Consider the following 19,182-nt stretch of genomic DNA (forward strand, 5'->3'; position numbering starts at 1 on the left):
TCACAAAAAAGACCAATATAATTTTGCACAAATATTATTATATTTTCAATAGCAAAAATATATTATGATTATATATATATATATATGTATATATATATATATATAATTTACATGACTCTTAAATAATATTTTTATCTTAATTTTAATAGCTAAAACTTTCTGTTGTGTGAAATATTTGCCTACAATAAAATTAATGTTATTGTAAATAATCTAAATACACTATAAGCTATGTGATATATAGTTTTTGAAATACTATTGTGCAAATAACTGAAAAAATTTTATTTTAAGAAATATACATTTCTAATTTTCTTAAAAGTAATATGAATAGTATTTCATGATTCTTTCTATATACGCGTAATTAACACATGCAAGAGAAACTTGTACATTAATGTTGTTCGATAAAATAATTGTGATAAGGAACTAATTGCATGCATCATATAAAAGAGAACTGTGTTTCATTGATAACAAAAAATATATTCTTATAATAAACATTATTCATAAAAAGTGATGAGTATTAATGCGCTTTCAATTGGCAGTACATAATTATTTTCTTGTATACTTACACAAGATAAAGAGAGCAAATAATAAATATCAGTAAAAAATTGTTATTACAGACAAACGTATTAGGAGTTAAATGGTCCTGATTACAAACAAACATAGATTTACAAATTATAATATTTGTGCAACTTCAAATCTGTATTATATAAAATAATATTTGAATAATTAACTTTGTTATATTTTTGTCAGATTTTTTAATTATTTAAGAATTCTAATTTTTGTTTTTAATGACAAACTAAGAGATAAAGAATTGAACATTTAATTTGCTGTTTCTTCTTCAATGTATTATGATGCGTGTGCACTTAATAAATTGAACTATTCATAAATATTATATCTTTTTATATATCTTTAAATTATATATTACAATATAATATTATATATTATATCATAATACAACATTTAGTTATAAAAAACTTTAGTGTAGATTTAATTTTTCTATATGAAAAATTTGAATTTATTTGATACGAACAATTATTGAAATATATAAAATATAATTACTAAAAATTAAATGCTCTCAATACTCAAGATTTCATTACTAGATCAATTGCAAAATCATATATACACGCATTTGTATATATATCATCCAATTCAAACACACTCGTACCATAAAGACTTTCAAGCAACATCATCTTTTTTATATATACAAATAATTCTCATATTAACTCAATTTTTTTTTTTTTTTTTTTTTTTTTTTTTAAATTAATTTTTAATCGTTTAATACTAAAAAAGATTCTCTATTCCACTAGAATATGATCAAATGTTTACATTCATACAATTTTTATTTCTTTTCTTTTTTTTCTTTTTTTTTTTTTTTTTTTTACAATTACTTACAGGATCATGGTAAAAGATATAATCTAATATCATTATTAAACCTATCAAATACCTCATTATACTTTATTGTATCTTTATTTTATAAAGATCACTCTTTTGTGTAATATATTTTGTATAAGTGCAAAATTTTTCTTATTCGCTTTTACATCATTTTTTTCTTTCTCTATTAGAATATACCACAAATATAAAGTTAAAATGAATTTTTCTCAACAATTATCTTTTTAATAAATTATAAAATATAATCGACATTATATTATATCACATCAATTTCCATTTTAGAAAAAGGTAAATCGATATCTGTTTTTCTTTTTTCATTATATTAATTTCTTTTCTAATATTTTACAACTTTTATAACATATAGTTGCTTCAAAACAATATTATAATATTTTCCTAATTCGTAAATTTTTTGGGTAGAGAATAGACTTTAGAAAAATTTGAATACAAATAAAAAAAAAAGAACAATTATACATTTGTGTGCCTCTCAAATAACACGATAAGATAATGACTTACATTGAATGATTTTCCATTTCCAAATAACATGCAAGGTCAATACCATGTCTATTATTAAATATTGTGTTGGAAAATGCTATTTTAAATTCAAATTCGTCCAAATACGACAGATCTTTCTTACTCATTGTCGAGTATAAACGAGATATACTAACGCCTCTTGTTTCCATGACGACGGGAGAACTTACGGTTTTTTCTGTAATATAACAACAAAGATCTTAATGTTCAATATATAAATATATAACTATTATTATTATATTTATCATTTATATATATATATATATATCCAACTTTTGAAACTCTCTTATTTAATTTAATAAAATGTCAAAATTTACCTAATCCTACTTGGAGATGGAACTGGAGTGTGTTCAGCAATAACAGGTAAAACAGAAGTAAATTTATCAGTCGGACGCAAAAGACGAGCTGTACGTGAAGATAATCTCCATATGAGTCTTTGTCTATGAGGCGTTTGTTCTTGGGCATTATATTTATTTAAAACGGCACTTACAGCTTCATGTGTAGAAACAAAGCTATCGCCTGAAATCTTTTGTTACATATGGTATTAATATCTACTTTTTGTACAACATTTCTATCTATATATATCTATCTGCCATACCTTGCAAATTTTTTGTACTTCAGCAGCAAATTCTACCAGTCTTAACATTTGATGCGCCGGTGTTACAGATGAATTAATAGTAGAAGGACCAGCCATTGATGTTACAGAAATAGTAACATCTTTATTTGCATCTAATCTTTTAACGGCTGCATCCAAATATGTACAGAGTAAGACCAAAGCTATTTCAGATGATCTTAAACTTGCACAATTTCCATCACAAGCGATCATTTCTAATCTTAGAAAAAGTTCAGATTCCTTAAACATATACATACACATACATATATATATATATCTATATACATATATCTTATATTTCAAAAAATATTTTATTTATTGACAATTATATTAGGAATACTTACCATTACTACATTGGCATATATATCGCCAATACCCAAATGTGATGCAACAGTATGAAACATTGTATTAAACAATTGTAGAAAAGTTAATGATGTAATTGGTTGTATAGCTGGTGCCCATTCTAATTTATTACGTATTACACCTGACATACGCTTAAGATCTCCTCCGGTACACTTGCATTGAGAAATGGATACCAAATGATCAGCATCCAAAGATTGAGCCATTTGAACTGCAGCGATATGAAAAGCTGATACACTGATGCAAGCCATATGTTTTGGTCTGGCTTTCATTTTAGTTAAAAAACGATCCATCAAATTGATAGCAACAAAAAATACATCGGATGGTAAATCGTACCATACTTTCAAACATCTTAATACATGAGCAGATCCATCCCGTGCACCGATTGTAATTTCATCATTCTGTAATAAACACAATGTTAGTATTTAATATTTTTTTCACATATAAATAACACACACATGTGATATCTTACAGCAAGAAATACACCATTAATAACTTACTTGTGTTGTAGTTAGTAATTGAAGATTTGGTTGATATTTAACCTCAAGCACCAAAGCTTCTTGTAATTGTTCAAGTAGTGGGTGGATCGCATCTGGTACAGGAAAGCCTGATGTGTCCATTCTTATGTTATATGATAAACCGCTCGCTATGGAAACGGTAAAATTATAGTATAATCTTAAAGACTATTGATTGAATGACTAAAAATTCTAATCACACAATAAGAATGACACAACTGGCTAGCCTTGTATCTGTAAAATTAAAATAGTATAATATAAGTATTTGAATGACATCTTTTATAATTTTATCATTATGGAAGACAGTATACTTTGATATAAAAGTTTAATTTCATGATATCTTTCGTTTATTTATCAATACATAAGATTCAATCTTTGATGAATTATGCAAAGAGAGTATTTTATTGTATTATATTTATTCTATAGAATAAGAAACTCTGCAAGTAGTCATGATTTCAAGGTTATCACAACATTCACTTGTGAGAGTCCATAAACATGATCTCAGGCGTAAATAGACCTTGATCAAAACTTTAGAATGAAACGAAAGGCTTCATGAAAAGAAAACAAATGAAGCAAGTGACATTGCATGTTTATAAGTTTCAAATTTCTCAAGACACATATCTTATCACACAGGCTACATTTCACTTTTATAAAATAACATTGTTTTGTACGTATATCACGACGCTACTGCGCATTACGTACCGAAATATACGAGAAGAAATTGACACGCAATTTCTTTCCCAACATTTTTCATCAATTTTTAAACGAATCACACATATATATACATACTTTTATCGTGATCAGTATACTACGAGTACCATTAAAAATATTTACAAAATTTCATAAAATCTAATAAAAATATTAACGTGCAAAAAATCATTTGTACTAATAAGTTATTAGATAATTGAAAATACGTTGTTACTATAATCTGTGCTTTTTTGTGCGTTAACAACGATTCGTGTTTCGCATATCTTTCAACACAACGCTTTACTTTCTGACGCAATATATCTACAAACAACCATGACAAATCTTCTACACACACGTGAGATCATAAAATAATCCAACTGAAATGTAAAGATCATACTGAAATAATATCAAATCACATATCCTTTTTTCTCATAACTAATCTATCATTCATAAGAACATAATAAATAATTTTACAAACTAAACAAAACTTCTAAAAATCAAATTAAAAATATTTAATTTTCAGTTTAAAAAAGATGTATATACATACATACATACATACATATATATATATATATATATATATATATATATATATATATACATATATATTTTTTTTTCAGACGAATCAGCCGATACAAAAGTTAGGCAATTGTTTTCGATTGAATTAAACATATACAAAATGACGCAAATGAGATTCTTACGTATATGTGCATACGTAGAAAATGTAGATAAAAAAAAATTACTATGGCAACACGAGTGATAAGAAAAAAGAAAATTAGAACAACTTTTGTTAAGTATTTCGATAAAAGCTGCAAGAACAAAGAAAAGATAAATAAATAAAAGAATTAATTGTCTCTTGTACCTTTACATTCACACATACATACATACATACATACATACATACATACATACATATATATATATATATATATATATATATATATATATATATACATACATACATACATACATCTAAGCATTACGAAATTTTTCAAATCATTCTCGAAAGATCGATTCAACTTTTTTTCTTCGTCCTTTCATTTCTATTTGGATGAATGATATACAACAAGTAATAATAATAGTAGTAGCAATAGTAATAATAATAATAATATTTTAATATTATTTCGATATTATTATTATATATATTAGTAATGATAATAATAACAAGAATAACAATAATAATAGAATATTTAAAAAAAAAAAAACAAAACAAAAAAAAATTCACTTACTCGAAAAGAGAAACTAAATGAAGAGATTCGTTCGAATAATCTTCTTTAGGAAGAAGACAAAAGCAGGACTATATAGTTCAAAGCGTCAATGACCAACGACAAAACGAACTGTCAGAACACAATATGTATATATATGTGTGTGTATGTGTATGTATGCGTGCGTGAGAAAGAGAGTGTGTCACGCGTTAAGCACACAAGCAAATATACAACTTGTGATCTAACATTTGTAATCGAATCTTTCAAATCTCTCTATAGGAATATTACATATACATACACGACACACGTACACACGCACGCACATGTTCAACACTGAAAGAAGTTAGATATCTACACACACATATATATAAAATTAAGTGGAAGAGAAAAAATTGACGAGGATCGAACGATTCGATCGAAATATTTACTGTTTTTCTTTTTTTTTTTTTTTTCTTTCTTTCTTTCGAAGATTGATATTCACCAAAGAACGCAGTAATTCAAAATTGAAGAAATTAATATGTACGAACCGTATGCGTGTACGGTGTGGTTTTCTCTCGAAAATATTTGATATAATTGTAGACAAAAAATGTATCGTAGGGGAGAACAAATATATATATATATGTATATATATATATGTATATATATATATGTATATATATATATGTATATATATTAGATGGGACGAAAAACTCGATACTCTGTTGAAAACGTTTTTTATAGACTACGTTCTCAAGTTTTGTCTTCTCTCGAGATAGTATACGTGTTATAAAGTTTTTTAACGAACTTCAATTCCCATAGAAATTTCATTTCGCACTTCATTGCCAACGGTCGATAACGTTTAATAAATTTCGATTATTTCTTTCGATTTGATTATAAATATATATATTTATACATGTGTGTACATATATATATATATATATACATATAAAAAATATATATTAGAGAATTCATTCAAAGCTTTCGCATAATTTTTTCATCGAATTTTATGCGAATCTATTGCACTGACAAAGAGCGATTTATTTCTTTTTTTTTTTTTTATTTCTTTTATTTTCTTAAATATTTTCTTCGCGCGTTCTATCGTCGTTCTAACGAAATTCCAAGAAATTTCGACAGTCGTTTATATGTTCGAATTCGTCACCATCGATCACACCGTTCTCTTAGAATGAGAGAAGATTCTAGTTAACTTTATACAACTCGTATTATTAATGGAACTAAGCACACGAGACCATCGACTTCTCTGTTTCTCTCTCTCTCTCTCTCTCTCTCTCTCTCTCTCTCTCTCTCTCACTCCCTCCTTAACGATATTCCCCCTTCTCTCTCGACTAACATATCACGTATTCTGTCTTGACTCCTCTTCCCTCTCCCTCGTCGTACCATCTCCTAACTGGATAAAAATGAAATGGTAGATTTCTATAGAAATTTATAAAAATATTTGTTATTACTCTTTTCTTTTTTTTTTTTCTTTGTTTCAATTACTTATTATACAAAAGTGAAGAATTGTATCATAAAATGCTGCAAGAAATAATAATACTTAGAAGAATAGAAAATTTATATTCATTAAGAAAAAGAAAAAAATATGTGTATCGTATTTAAATATTTATATATTATTGTCTGAAGGGTACTTAAATGTAAAATGTAGTATAATACCAAAATTATAAGACGTTACGTCAGCGATTTCGTCAGCTCCTTTGAAAACGACGGAAAAGTAGGTTATGTCTATAATGCCATTTATGCTTAAAGGATTTCGTTGGATTTCTTATTGTAAGATTCATATTGTATATTGACGAATTTTAATTTATATCTTTGAAACAATTAAAATGAATTATTCGTTAAAAATTTGTTATGAATTCGATCTTTATAGGATGTCCGGTTGCATATGACGAATGTTTAGTGTAGATTCTACACTAAAATAAATAAAAAAATTCATGTATAAATATATGCCCAATGTAATTTTATTTTTGAATTACAACAGTCTGTTGTCTTGTAAAATTTGTTGAATCCGCTTGATTTTTATCTATGAAGATATTTAAAATCGGTAGTTTACAAAACTTCAGTTAACAGTGTGAATTGAAACATTTTCAACGTGTCACGCTTGTATCGAAGCTGTAGGTCGTTACTTTGAGGAATTTCTCTGAAGGTAGATAAGCAGCTATTAAAATACAAAACAAACTGTAACTCAAAAACAAGGTCACATAAGGCATATGTTTATACGAATTCTTTTTCTTATTTTGGATCTATCGTTGTCCTGTACTTCTCACATGCAACTAAATATTTTATATTAAATAGATATAGTAATACAAAAGAGTTTAAGCGTACAGATATTCGGATTCGACTAGTTTCAATCAACGATATCATTGTTCAGTAAATATGTATATTACATCACGCACGTGACGCATAACGCGGGAATACGAATTAGGACAAAACTCAAAACACAAAATAAAATATACATCGGTCGAAATTATGTTTTCAAAATTATGTACCATATAATGGATACAGTTTAATACTCTTAATACGTTTTACGAGAAATAATATACAAGAATATTTTTTTTTTTCTATCACAATGAATGAGAAAATTAAAAAATTTCATTTTTTAAATTATTTCAAATCATTTTATCATATACTTTTTATCATAGAATTAAATAAACTTTATATGTTATAAATAAGTGTTTTATATATATATATATATATTCATTTTATTCATTTATTTCTTTTTCTGAATCTTTCTCTAATTTTCTCACAGCTTTCTCTAACAAAAACAAATATTCGTCGTTTGCGTTGGGAATTAATGCACGTACAACGGACGCTAATTTATAAAGATATTCTTTGTTAGATCCACTAGAACCATGCGCTGTAAATATATATTTTGCTATTGTTTCGATATCTTCAACACCGGCGTAATTAGGATTATCTTTGCTTCCTATGTAAATCGTTAGATAGAATGGATCTTTTTCTTTAACTGGTATCATCATTGCATTATTTATATCTACAATGCTATCTAAGGAAGTACAAGAAGGTTTCTTATCAATGTCGCTAAGATTAGCATAAGGATAAAAGAGGACGATATTCCTTTCATAGCCACCTTTTTCTCTGAAGTCTAAATGTGCAACGACGTTATTTACATTTTCAATGGATATTTTATAAGCAAGACCCCATACTTCGTCGTTTGGATTCTCAGATGGAAGCAACGTAACAACACGACCAGGCTAAAAGTTTAGGTATAATACAACTCAAAATTTAAAGTACAGATTAAAAGCAATACAAAAATTTAAGAATTTTTCACAAAGCAATTATATTTTCATTTTTGAACGCACCTTAGTGGGTGTTCCTCTGTGATCTGTACTTTTTTGATAAAATCGTCTCACATACCCTTTAATATAACCAATGATTCGTTTTTCATAAGGAAAATCAACTTTCCATATAAGAGATCCATAACCAAATACCCACATGTTTGTTTGTTGAAAGAACCTTTATATATTTGGATTTAGATTTTCTATTTAAATATTCCACTCTATTTTCTTAGAGAATCTACTAAAAAGATAAATTATTCAATTTGTGATCTAAACTATTCGGCTTCATATGTCAAGAATGTATGATATATAAAGAGTTTTATATACGTTTTATATACGCACGAGCAAAAGAACGCAAACTTTTATCATGATCATCGGATAAGCATTCAAACTTGATAATCGTGCAAATAAAAGACCGTGTCTGTACCTACATAAATCCTCTCCCCACCGCCACATTTTTTCATCATTACTACAGACACATCATTGGTACAGTACGTATATATACGTAAACTTTTATTTCGACAATACACCGCGCAATAACAACTGCGCATTCTTAAATATGTATATAAATGATCAGAAAATTGACCTTACGATATTGTCATATTTTTGCGAATATTCATAATATAAATAAAGTATTTTATATTAAAAATTACGGGTTATATAAAGAGTGAATAAAAGAGTAAATGTTTAAGATAAAGGTAATTATACGATGCAATTATGATTAGGTTTTACCATTATGTATACTCGGTCGAAAATAACATTTTTTAAAGAATAATAATTAAACGTGAGAGATGAGATAACATGAGATAATACCTATTATTATATTGAATAATATCGTATAAATATAAATATATATATATTTATTTATTTATAAATACATATATATATTTGTATATTTATTGTAACGTATATTATTTAAAAAAAGAAAGATTAGGAAGATAATTAGCAAGAGGTCGCTCAAAGCTCTAGGAGTCTATTCACAGTAATTACAGTGTTATGGTTTATCGCATTTACGTCGATGCAGTCGATCGATCTAACGTCTTTTATACATTGATCGTAAATGTTTTCTTTTTTCTTTTTTTCGTTCAGTTATACAACCCTTTCTTTTTTTTCTCTCTCTCTCTTTCTATCGCAGAAGCGGCGAGAATCGTCATATGATTTCTGAAATAAAATCAAGTGCACATCGCGTTTCGAAGATGGCCGCGGTACAATGTGAATCGAAAGATGACGATTCCGAATCGGACTTGTCGAAATCACCGGTATTCTCTAGCAAAACCGTTGAAGCGATAGAAGAGCATGACAACACCGGACTACCTTTACAATCTTCCTGGACATTTTGGTTGGACAAGTGAGAGGACAATAATTAATTTTCGTTCTTTTAATATGCATGTATCATTTGTGTGTGTAGCATTTATGCATTCGGTATTTATTCTTCTACATATTTCTCTTGATGATTATATTGTTCATTCGTTTTATCTATTGAAAAAAAAAAAAAAAAAATGTCAAAACAGCACTATACAATTTTCATCTAGAATTCTGGATAAAAAAGGCTATAAATCATTAAATATCATCATCGTGACAATATTTTATACAAAATCAATATATTCGTCAAATAATAAATGATCTTATACATTTTTAGTAATAACAATATTAAAATACAATGAGTTTTTCAAGATCATATAAGATTATGTATATCATATATTTTTCCAAACTTGCAATAGATGATTAGAAAAAGTGATACACACTTTGAAAATAATATTTATGTCCTAATATGACCAATTAATTATCTTTTAAATATTTGATCTTATTTTACATTTATTTAATACGTCTTTTTTATTATTTACATAATTTAAAAGACCATGTTATTGAACAATATTTGGCTCGAAACATTGATTGATATCGCAATAACATGAAAAAAGTGCAAAAGAAGTTTAAAAAAAAAAATTGATGAAATTAACAGAGCTATTTCTGGTACAACTGCCGAAGAATATAAAGCCAATTTAAAGAAGATTTATACTGTGAATACTGTACAAAGCTTTTGGGCAGTCTTCAATAACATACCAAATGCTGCTGAAATACAGGTATTGTTTTTTTGAACAAGTAAACAAATTGACTTAGATTGTTATCATAGGCCAAAATAATATAATACAAAAGGTTATTTTTTGTAAAAGTCATTACAAATTTTATAAGAAATAATATTTTTGGTTTTGTTTTGATAAAAAAGCATTAGGTAATATCGTATTCACAGGTTAGATATAGTTACCATCTGATGAGAGATGGTAGATATCCTATATGGGAAGAACCTATCAATCAAAAAGGCGGAACATGGAGATTAAAATGTCATAAGATTGACACTGTAAGAGATGGAACTCTTCATGGTGTATTTAACTCTTTTATTTTACCATTAATTTTCTAATATTTTCTAGGCAAAAATTTGGCAGGAAGTAGTACTTGCAGCGATTGGAGAGCAATTTGCTGAATGCGTGGCCGAAGGCGATGAAGTCTGCGGTGTAACGGTCTCTATCAGGGATAGAGAAGATCTGATACAAGTATTTCTATTTTCTTTTGTAATTATATATTAACGCATTAGGATATATTTATTTCTTATTGCAAATCATAATATTAAATATTATTTTCTTTCAGATTTGGAATGTAAATGCTGCCTTGGCGTCTAAAGCTACGATTCTACAAAGGGTTCACGTCCTTCTACCAGAAGTAAATTTTCTTACTGAATTTTATAAAGGTAACTTTTCGAAATACAAGCATTTTTCTTTTTTTTTTAATCTATTATTATTAATATGTATATTAATTTTGTTTAAAAAAACGAATATATAAATATTTTAGCTCATCAATCCCATCATGCGTATGGTCGATGTTAATGACATACAGAAAGAAGAAAAGAAACTGTTTGGTTAAATATATAATTCTACTTGAAAGAAATATAATCCTAATAATAATAATAATATTAATAATAATAATAATGTAATATGAAATATAATTAGATAAAATTCTATCAAAGTCTTCCATAACTGTAAAGCCAAAACAAAATTACTGAATCTTTTTAACTTTAATATTTATGAATGATACACGCATAAGTAATTTTTAAACATTGCTTACACCACATATTGTGTATGTTAAAATTAAACCTAAATGTTATATTCGCTTATTGCACCATACAATAACAAATATATTTTTATATATCTGCAATTTATCTAATTATGTGTATATGTTTATGTTATATGAGAATAATGATATATGAGCTCTGTTCTAATGTGTAGAGGCAGTACATGACTATCGTCATGAGCTGAACGTGAACTATAAATAATTTTTTATTTGACTAACAGAAATTTTTTATATACAGATACATAAACAAAGTATATTTTTATAAACGTAAATATTGCTTTTATCTTAAATTTAATTTTAACCATATCTCAACAAAATCTCGTTTCATACGATCGTAGTAATGTCAATCAATTAATATGATATTGGTAGTCAAAAATGTTATTTCCATTGACGTCAACAACGAAATGTTTTAAAATGAAAACACATTTATGTAGGAATTCCGAGATCATTAAATTACATCTAAATCGTTTTTAATGTATTCGTCGCGCATTCTTTCGAGATTGATGTCATCGAAGCTTCTTCTATTTTCAAGAAAAAGGGAAAAAAAGAAAACGATCGTAATATACGCAGATCTCTAATCTTTAATTCAATCTACAAATTTATTTATATGTTTTTTATAGAGATTAATGACCTATCAAAAATAATTTTTATCTAATGACTTTGTAGATCAAATATAAGAAAGAAAGTCATTTTATTAGGGATTTTACCTACCACCATAAAAAAGAAATAAAAAAAGAAAAAGAAAAATAAAAAAGAAGATAAATTCCGTTACACGTTCTATCTCTCTCATTATTATTCAATTTAGTATTCGGACTAAAACGAGCATGCAGATTTCGATAAATATCCGAAAGGTATGGATGAGGAGAGTCTGATAGCGGTCGGTTTGGCGCCAGTAGTGAAATTAGCATGTGTTTTATTTATGACACCATTAAAGATTTACTAAGCCTTTAGGTATGTATTTGGAAACCGATGACAGATATACCTACAGGATCCATGAACCAACATTAAAATTTGTTCGCATATTGATAGTCTTAAATAACGTTGATTTATTCTTTTCTCGCTAATTAACAATGTTAAACGATACAAAAATTATCCTTACGAGTGACAATTATTTATATATTTCTATCGTCGAACGAAAATGTGATGTTAAGTAATATACTCGGTCGGTACTATTATAATAAGTTTTCGAAAATATATTACCTTATTATTTGTTCTATATTAAGCCTGATAAATATTAAAGTATTAATAATATACCTAAATATATAGTTACTTAGTTATATAGATTATTTTCATGGAAACCATATAACAAAAAATGTTCTTTTTTATTCTAGCGTTATTAAGTCATCTTTGAAATAAGAAAATCTACAAAAAATTATGAAAGAAATCTACGCGACACCCACATATATCTATGTATATATATATATATATATATATATATATATACATATAGTTCCGCGGTAACGTCATCGAACAGTGACCTGAGGCATTATAAGAATATGATGCTCTCACGGAAGCGTCTCCGGTATTTCAAGGTACGAGAGAAACCAACATTTTTTGACGTCTACTATGTTCGATGAAGTCTGTTTTTTCCCAACAGCACATAACTGATTAACATACACGCGTCGAAATATTGCAGGTTAAAGTCGTTATCAATTTTAATTTCTATCCATTGCGTATTTGCAAATGTATCAGCGAAAGGATTCTGTTTCCTTTTTCCTCTTTTTTTTTTTTTTTTTTTTTAACGATTTATAACTGTCGAAAAAAAATAAAACGAAATTATAAACGACCAAAGTACATAAATATATTTATACAAATATACATGTAAACGAAAGTGAAATTAAGAATCGTGTAGGTTAATTGTTTGTTATATACAATGAACGACGTGAATGTAAAACAACTTTCTTTTACAATACGTGTGTTTACAAATTATAAGATATATATATATGTAAGAAAATGTGTAAATATATTACTTTGTATTATCCGGAATCCGATATATATATATACACACACACACACACACCATTGAATAAGCGACGACGATACAGCGCCAACTGCCATCTAGTGAGACGAAGCGTCAGCAGCGCCACTGTTGTGTAGTGGGAGGAAGTGAGAGCACCGCGAAACAACAACTTGTGGTGGAACATAAAATGAAATGTTTTGAACGATTCGAACGTAGTTCTGTGCCTATTAGCCGCTGAGAACGTATATATTCGTGTTGAATAAAAATTAGCTCTCCCTTTTTTTCTCGTTTTATTATAAATTACATCTACCGATACATCTACGAAGATACAAGTAGTGTTGTGCCTTAACAAAAAATATATATATATATACATATACACACACACATATGCATGCATGCATCATGCACATATATATATATATATAGATAATTAATTTCGTGGCTTTACTTACGTTTTTCAAAAATTTTGAAAGACATATATATATATTAATCCTCGAGCGAGATATACATATACTCACATACATTCGTTTATATATTAACTTATAACGTATAACACATTATATTATATATTAAAAAAAAAAAAAAAAAGAAAAGAAAACGAGATGAAGAGTCTAACGATCTTTACCACCATTTTTCTCATTTCTTTTGTGACGATGCGAGTCATTGGATCAGCTATACCTATGTGGGAATTTCTTTCGAGAGAGGAAAAAGTAAGTAAGATAATGTTGGAAATATATAAACGTGTCTAATCCAGATTATCAAGTATGTATATATATATATATATATATATATATATATATATGTATATTACATTTTATGATATATTACACGGAATAAAACAAATAACTTTTCATTAGATAAGAAAGATTTTGTAAACATTCGAATGAATTTATTTCAATTACCTTACGCTTTCACTGTACGTCATCGAGGATATTCTTTTCTTAATTCGTTTTCGATAAATGTAATATTTTATAAATAATTATTCAAATATTCTGTATTATATGTGTGTATATATATATATATATATATATATATATATATATATATATATATCGGTATTATATCGGCAAAAGTATGCGATATGTACGACGTGATTAACGTTTTCCAGTCGAAGTTCAAGCTCGTACACTCGACCTAGTACTAAATATCTTTCTACTATGTATACACACGTATATATATACACAGAACTTCGATAATCAACATAAATCTTAATGTCGACCGTCCTCGTATTTTCTTTAGATTTCAAGGTCTAATTCTTTATTAAGCATTCGTATAAATATCATTACATATATATACACACACACACATATATATATTGTACTTATATATAACTGTAATATTATATATTATAATTATATATAACTGTAATATATTATATATACATATACTAATTTTCAATAGGTTTTACGTTAGGTAAATGTAAAAGAACAACGAAGTATATATCTGTATTATCATTGTCTTTCCGCGCTAATTATTTTCTATTCGATTCGATTGTCGTGCTCATCCCCGCTTTCTCCCAATTTCCGGAATTATCGAAGGGACAAATTAGATTCTCTAATGTAGTATAAGACGCGTTGGAAATTTAAAAATACGTTCGATAATCGCATTCTTTTCTTTTTGTTTTCTAAAAATTAAAATTTCTATGTTATTTTCTATATAATCGATAATTATTTTTGTATTCATTACAGATGAGTCGTTTGTATAAATTGTTTAGTCAGCAAGCGACGCAATTTTGTGCCGATTCATCGAGACCGGATTGCAGTAAGAATTTCTTAATTATTGGCATACGAAATCTTGCTAATATGGATGACAATGTTCTCGATAAATTGGATCCATATCAACGTGATGCTAGAGAAATAAGTAAGCATATATATATATATATATATATATATATATATATATATAATTATCATAATTATTATATATATAATATATACAAAATATTATATATATATAAAATATACAAAATTATTATATATATAATAATAATTTTGAATATATCATTTGGATTGTACTGATTTAAATTTATTGGTTCACAGTTTGGCGAACTTTAATAGGAACAAATAAAATCTCGTCTAGGACTAATCAAGATATCAAAGGAAATTATTTCCCAACAAATGGACTTTCGATAGGTACGAGAAAAGAAGAAAATTAAAAGAAAAAAATTTACAGTATCTGATTATTGAATTTTTCTTAATACATTCGTAACCTTATTCGAGAGATTTATTGGATGCTGCTTGAGAATTAAACGGGGTCACTTTTCTCGAAAGTAGAAAAGAGAACTCTCATCGAACGTACAACGTAGCTTTCACATTTTCTCTGTGCTCCATATCCTTCTAGAAACCCATAGCCCCGCGAGAGGAGGAGGAGGAGGAGTTACTGTTAATTTATATTGTCAAACGAATATTATATTCTGACGCGACAATCGTTTTATTTCTCACGATCATCTTCGTTTTTTTTCTTTAAAAAATTCCCAAAAAGAATAATTGATTTTGAAAATTACATACAAGGACTTCCACAATTTATATCGTTACAATTGTAATAAAAGATTGCAAAAAAGGAAAGATCGCGTGCGTGTGTATATAACGTTGCAAAAAATTCAAGTCATTGTATATCTAATTTGTTCGATATTTACAGGAAACGATGATAGCGAGACGAATAGTATAACGGAAGAAAGCGTGTCAACGAATGATTACATTCATGTTGGTCCATATTTGATTGGACCAATGGTTACACGTGTTTATCCGGATGGACGTCCAGTTCCAGATGATCGTATGAGATTTCGACCAAGAGACGATGATATCGACGAAATTAAATACACTATGCCGTTGTTAACATCCATAGATGATATCAAGGGAAATCTTGATAGATCTTCTTACAGAAATAAACGTCTTAATAATGGTCGAAAAGATATACCATTGGTAAGTGAATTGGGCCGAAGGAAAGAATCACCTAACGAAGGACGTCGCGAAGGTTCGCCAAGATATATAACACTTAGGCGAATATCAATAGAAGATCATGACGTAGATTATCATTGAACGAGTACCTGAGTTTTTTTTTCAAAGTACTCAGTAAAAAACAAATATAACTCGCATTTCTTTTTCTATATGCGAGGAGAAATCACTTCGTTCGCGTTAAAGAGAGAGAAAGGAAGAGAGAGAGAGAGAGAGAAAGAGAAAGAGAGAGAGAGAGAGAGAGAGAGAGAGAAAGAGAGAGAACGCGAAGACTGATTGATTGTAGAATTTTTGGAAATTATGATGTATCTAGATGGATGAATATAAAAAGGAAGGACATGTCATGAATAATGAAAAATCAAAGTAGTAATTGACACGCCGTTAAAACGAATATGAAGTCCCACCGTTATTAAAGAATTGCGAAGAATATTTTTGATCTTTTCTGATCATTCATTTCAATTTGTTTTCTTTTTCTTTGTTACTTAACACCACACCTTGATTCTTATGTTACAAATATTATATACTCATCATAACGTATGATTAATAATCGATTAAATAAATGGATATATTCGATGATGATTTTAAAATTATCGAATCTTGTTCAATGTACTATATGTATACGTATATACGTACTGCATGATGGAACGACGAGCATAACGTACAATTTTATACGAGTATGTACATAGAAATGTTCTATTTATACATATATATTTATAATATGTAAATAGAAAATATATAAGAATAATATGTAAATAGAAAGTATATTAATTCTTGTGCTGTTTTTTTTTTTCTAATTTTCTTTTTTAATTATCACCTAATTTTAACTGCATAGATAATTTAGTCGACTGAGAAGTACGCGCTTGATATCGAAGTTTGAACTTAATCATTTCTGATTTTATAATGGTTTATGTCAATGAGTACAGATATAATTCTTGAACGAATTTGACGAATAAGGTTTCATTGTAAAGACGAAGGTTTAAGCGAGAACATGTCTTTTTCGAATTATTGAAAGAGCTTCATTTTCTTTGAAAAAAAAATCGTGTCAACAAATAATATTTTTTTGAGAATAATTCATGCACGAAAGTAAAACTTTTCCAAAAATTCAACCTAGCTTAAATCTTTATCTTTGAAGTTGAATCCAATGCACACACGGAGAAATTGTATTAATTCATTCAGATAATTTAATCAGCTTCCAATGATGATCCTATGTTAAAAATAAGGAAATATATGCACAGCCATTCTAAAATTTAGAAAAATGTCCATTTTCCTTTTTATTGTACATATTAAAAATGTAAAAATATTATTAGAAACGTTTAATAGAATAACAAGGATCTAGATTCGTTAGTTCGAGAAAGAATGGACTACGTCCGTATTTTTTTTTTTTTATTTTATCGTAAATGAATATGATCATCTAATTTATACTTTTTGTACATATATAATATACATCATTTTTATAAAAATCGAAAAATAAGTTCATTTCCACATTATCTATGAGGTAGAATTTTCAGCACTATTTTTATGTAATTTCACTATTACTATTATATTATTATATATTTATTTAATTATATAATTATTAATACTATTACTACTATTACTATTATATATTATTATTGCATAATAATATTATATATGTAATAATAATATTTAATATCAAAATATAATAACAAGAATAATAATACGAAGAAGCAATAGAATAAGAAATACAAATATAATTAAATACTGTATAAATTATGTGCATTTTACATGATATATGATTATTTAAATATATATTTATTCAATAATGTACAATATATTAAATAAACAATGTATAATTAATATTTGATCAATATATAATGTACACGGAGTAAAATAAGTAAATATTTAAACAATAGTGTATTTCTTTAAACATTTCACGGTTTGTAATACATGTTAAATATAAAATAATTTTAATTTAATATTTCAATACAGTTATCCAGTTAGTTATCTCTTGCATTCCAACGAGTTAACATCGAAGAATTCTCTTTCCAAATGAATAAGCTTAAATATATCATACTTTCGATTATTTTATAATTATTTAAACAATCCTAACATGCGCAAAGTAAAATTACTTAATATTTAAATAATAGCACATTTGTTTAAACATTCTACAACTTGAAACACGCGTTAAGTATAAAATAGAATTAAATTAATATTTAAATAGAGTTAAAAGTTGATAATCAACACAAACGAACATTTTAATGACTTTGACTATAATCGAGTTAGTTTCCGTTTGCATTTCGACGAGTAAACATCGTATATCTCTCTTTCTAAACGTGAAAACTATAAAATTAATATTTTCGGTAATTTTATAATTGTTTAAATAATATATAATGTATAAAAAGTGCATAAAATTTATATTTGTATAATTGTAGGTTCGTTTAAACATTATTACATTATAAACGACGAACAGAGAATATTTTTAACTAAAAATACCAATACCAAATTTTGAACACATATGACGTCAACAAAACCGAACTTTTCATTGACGTTAAAAGTTATTAGATCAGTCTGTTATTGTATTCCGATGGATCAACATCGAAGTTTCT

The 19,182-nt window shown here is 27.0% G+C and overlaps 4 protein-coding genes across 14 annotated transcripts; 2 read left to right on the plus strand and 2 right to left on the minus strand.

The window, feature by feature from the left end:
• Positions 1-1,255: 1,255 nt before the first annotated feature.
• LOC122637851 (cyclin G) lies at positions 1,256-5,562 on the minus strand. 4 transcript variants are annotated; one of them, XM_043830319.1, is made up of 6 exons: positions 5,319-5,562; positions 3,388-3,636; positions 2,872-3,288; positions 2,513-2,767; positions 2,232-2,440; positions 1,256-2,092 (listed from the first exon to the last, which is right to left on the minus strand). In XM_043830319.1, the coding sequence occupies exons 2-6, from the start codon at positions 3,505-3,507 to the stop codon at positions 2,047-2,049; spliced, it is 1,047 nt and encodes a 348-aa protein (XP_043686254.1). In that variant the 5' UTR covers positions 3,508-3,636; positions 5,319-5,562; the 3' UTR covers positions 1,256-2,046. The 4 variants fall into 4 exon arrangements, with proteins under 4 accessions (XP_043686254.1, XP_043686253.1, XP_043686252.1 ...); XM_043830318.1 differs by lacking the exon at positions 5,319-5,562 and adding an exon at positions 4,105-4,251; XM_043830317.1 differs by lacking the exon at positions 5,319-5,562 and adding an exon at positions 3,920-4,130.
• A 2,409-nt stretch (positions 5,563-7,971) lies between these two features.
• Positions 7,972-9,085, minus strand: LOC122637856 (putative glutathione-specific gamma-glutamylcyclotransferase 2). 3 transcript variants are annotated; one of them, XM_043830334.1, is made up of 4 exons: positions 8,924-9,085; positions 8,606-8,819; positions 8,374-8,497; positions 7,972-8,289 (listed from the first exon to the last, which is right to left on the minus strand). In XM_043830334.1, the coding sequence occupies exons 2-4, from the start codon at positions 8,738-8,740 to the stop codon at positions 7,988-7,990; spliced, it is 561 nt and encodes a 186-aa protein (XP_043686269.1). In that variant the 5' UTR covers positions 8,741-8,819; positions 8,924-9,085; the 3' UTR covers positions 7,972-7,987. The 3 variants fall into 3 exon arrangements, with proteins under 3 accessions (XP_043686269.1, XP_043686267.1, XP_043686268.1); XM_043830332.1 differs by having other exon boundaries at positions 7,972-8,497; XM_043830333.1 differs by having other exon boundaries at positions 7,972-8,497; positions 8,606-8,822; positions 8,924-9,084.
• A 426-nt stretch (positions 9,086-9,511) lies between these two features.
• On the plus strand, positions 9,512-12,239 carry LOC122637855 (eukaryotic translation initiation factor 4E type 3-like). 5 transcript variants are annotated; one of them, XM_043830327.1, is made up of 7 exons: positions 9,512-9,637; positions 9,717-9,929; positions 10,542-10,662; positions 10,830-10,937; positions 11,008-11,148; positions 11,225-11,324; positions 11,426-12,239. In XM_043830327.1, exons 2-7 carry the CDS (start codon positions 9,736-9,738, stop codon positions 11,458-11,460), a joined length of 699 nt encoding a protein of 232 aa, XP_043686262.1. In that variant the 5' UTR covers positions 9,512-9,637; positions 9,717-9,735; the 3' UTR covers positions 11,461-12,239. The 5 variants fall into 5 exon arrangements, with proteins under 5 accessions (XP_043686262.1, XP_043686264.1, XP_043686261.1 ...); XM_043830326.1 differs by having other exon boundaries at positions 9,557-9,929; XM_043830328.1 differs by having other exon boundaries at positions 9,561-9,929; positions 11,008-11,130.
• Positions 12,240-13,116: 877 nt separating this feature from the next.
• LOC122637853 (rhythmically expressed gene 5 protein) lies at positions 13,117-16,828 on the plus strand. Of its 2 annotated transcripts, none has more exons than XM_043830325.1 (4): positions 13,117-13,236; positions 15,353-15,524; positions 15,704-15,796; positions 16,302-16,828. In XM_043830325.1, exons 1-4 carry the CDS (start codon positions 13,201-13,203, stop codon positions 16,700-16,702), a joined length of 702 nt encoding a protein of 233 aa, XP_043686260.1. In that variant the 5' UTR covers positions 13,117-13,200; the 3' UTR covers positions 16,703-16,828. The 2 variants fall into 2 exon arrangements, with proteins under 2 accessions (XP_043686260.1, XP_043686258.1); XM_043830323.1 differs by lacking the exon at positions 13,117-13,236 and adding an exon at positions 14,221-14,374.
• The last annotated feature ends 2,354 nt before the right edge of the window (positions 16,829-19,182 follow it).

This window comes from Vespula pensylvanica, chromosome 2, assembly GCF_014466175.1.
Source record: "Vespula pensylvanica isolate Volc-1 chromosome 2, ASM1446617v1, whole genome shotgun sequence".
Lineage (NCBI taxonomy): Eukaryota > Metazoa > Arthropoda > Insecta > Hymenoptera > Vespidae > Vespula > Vespula pensylvanica.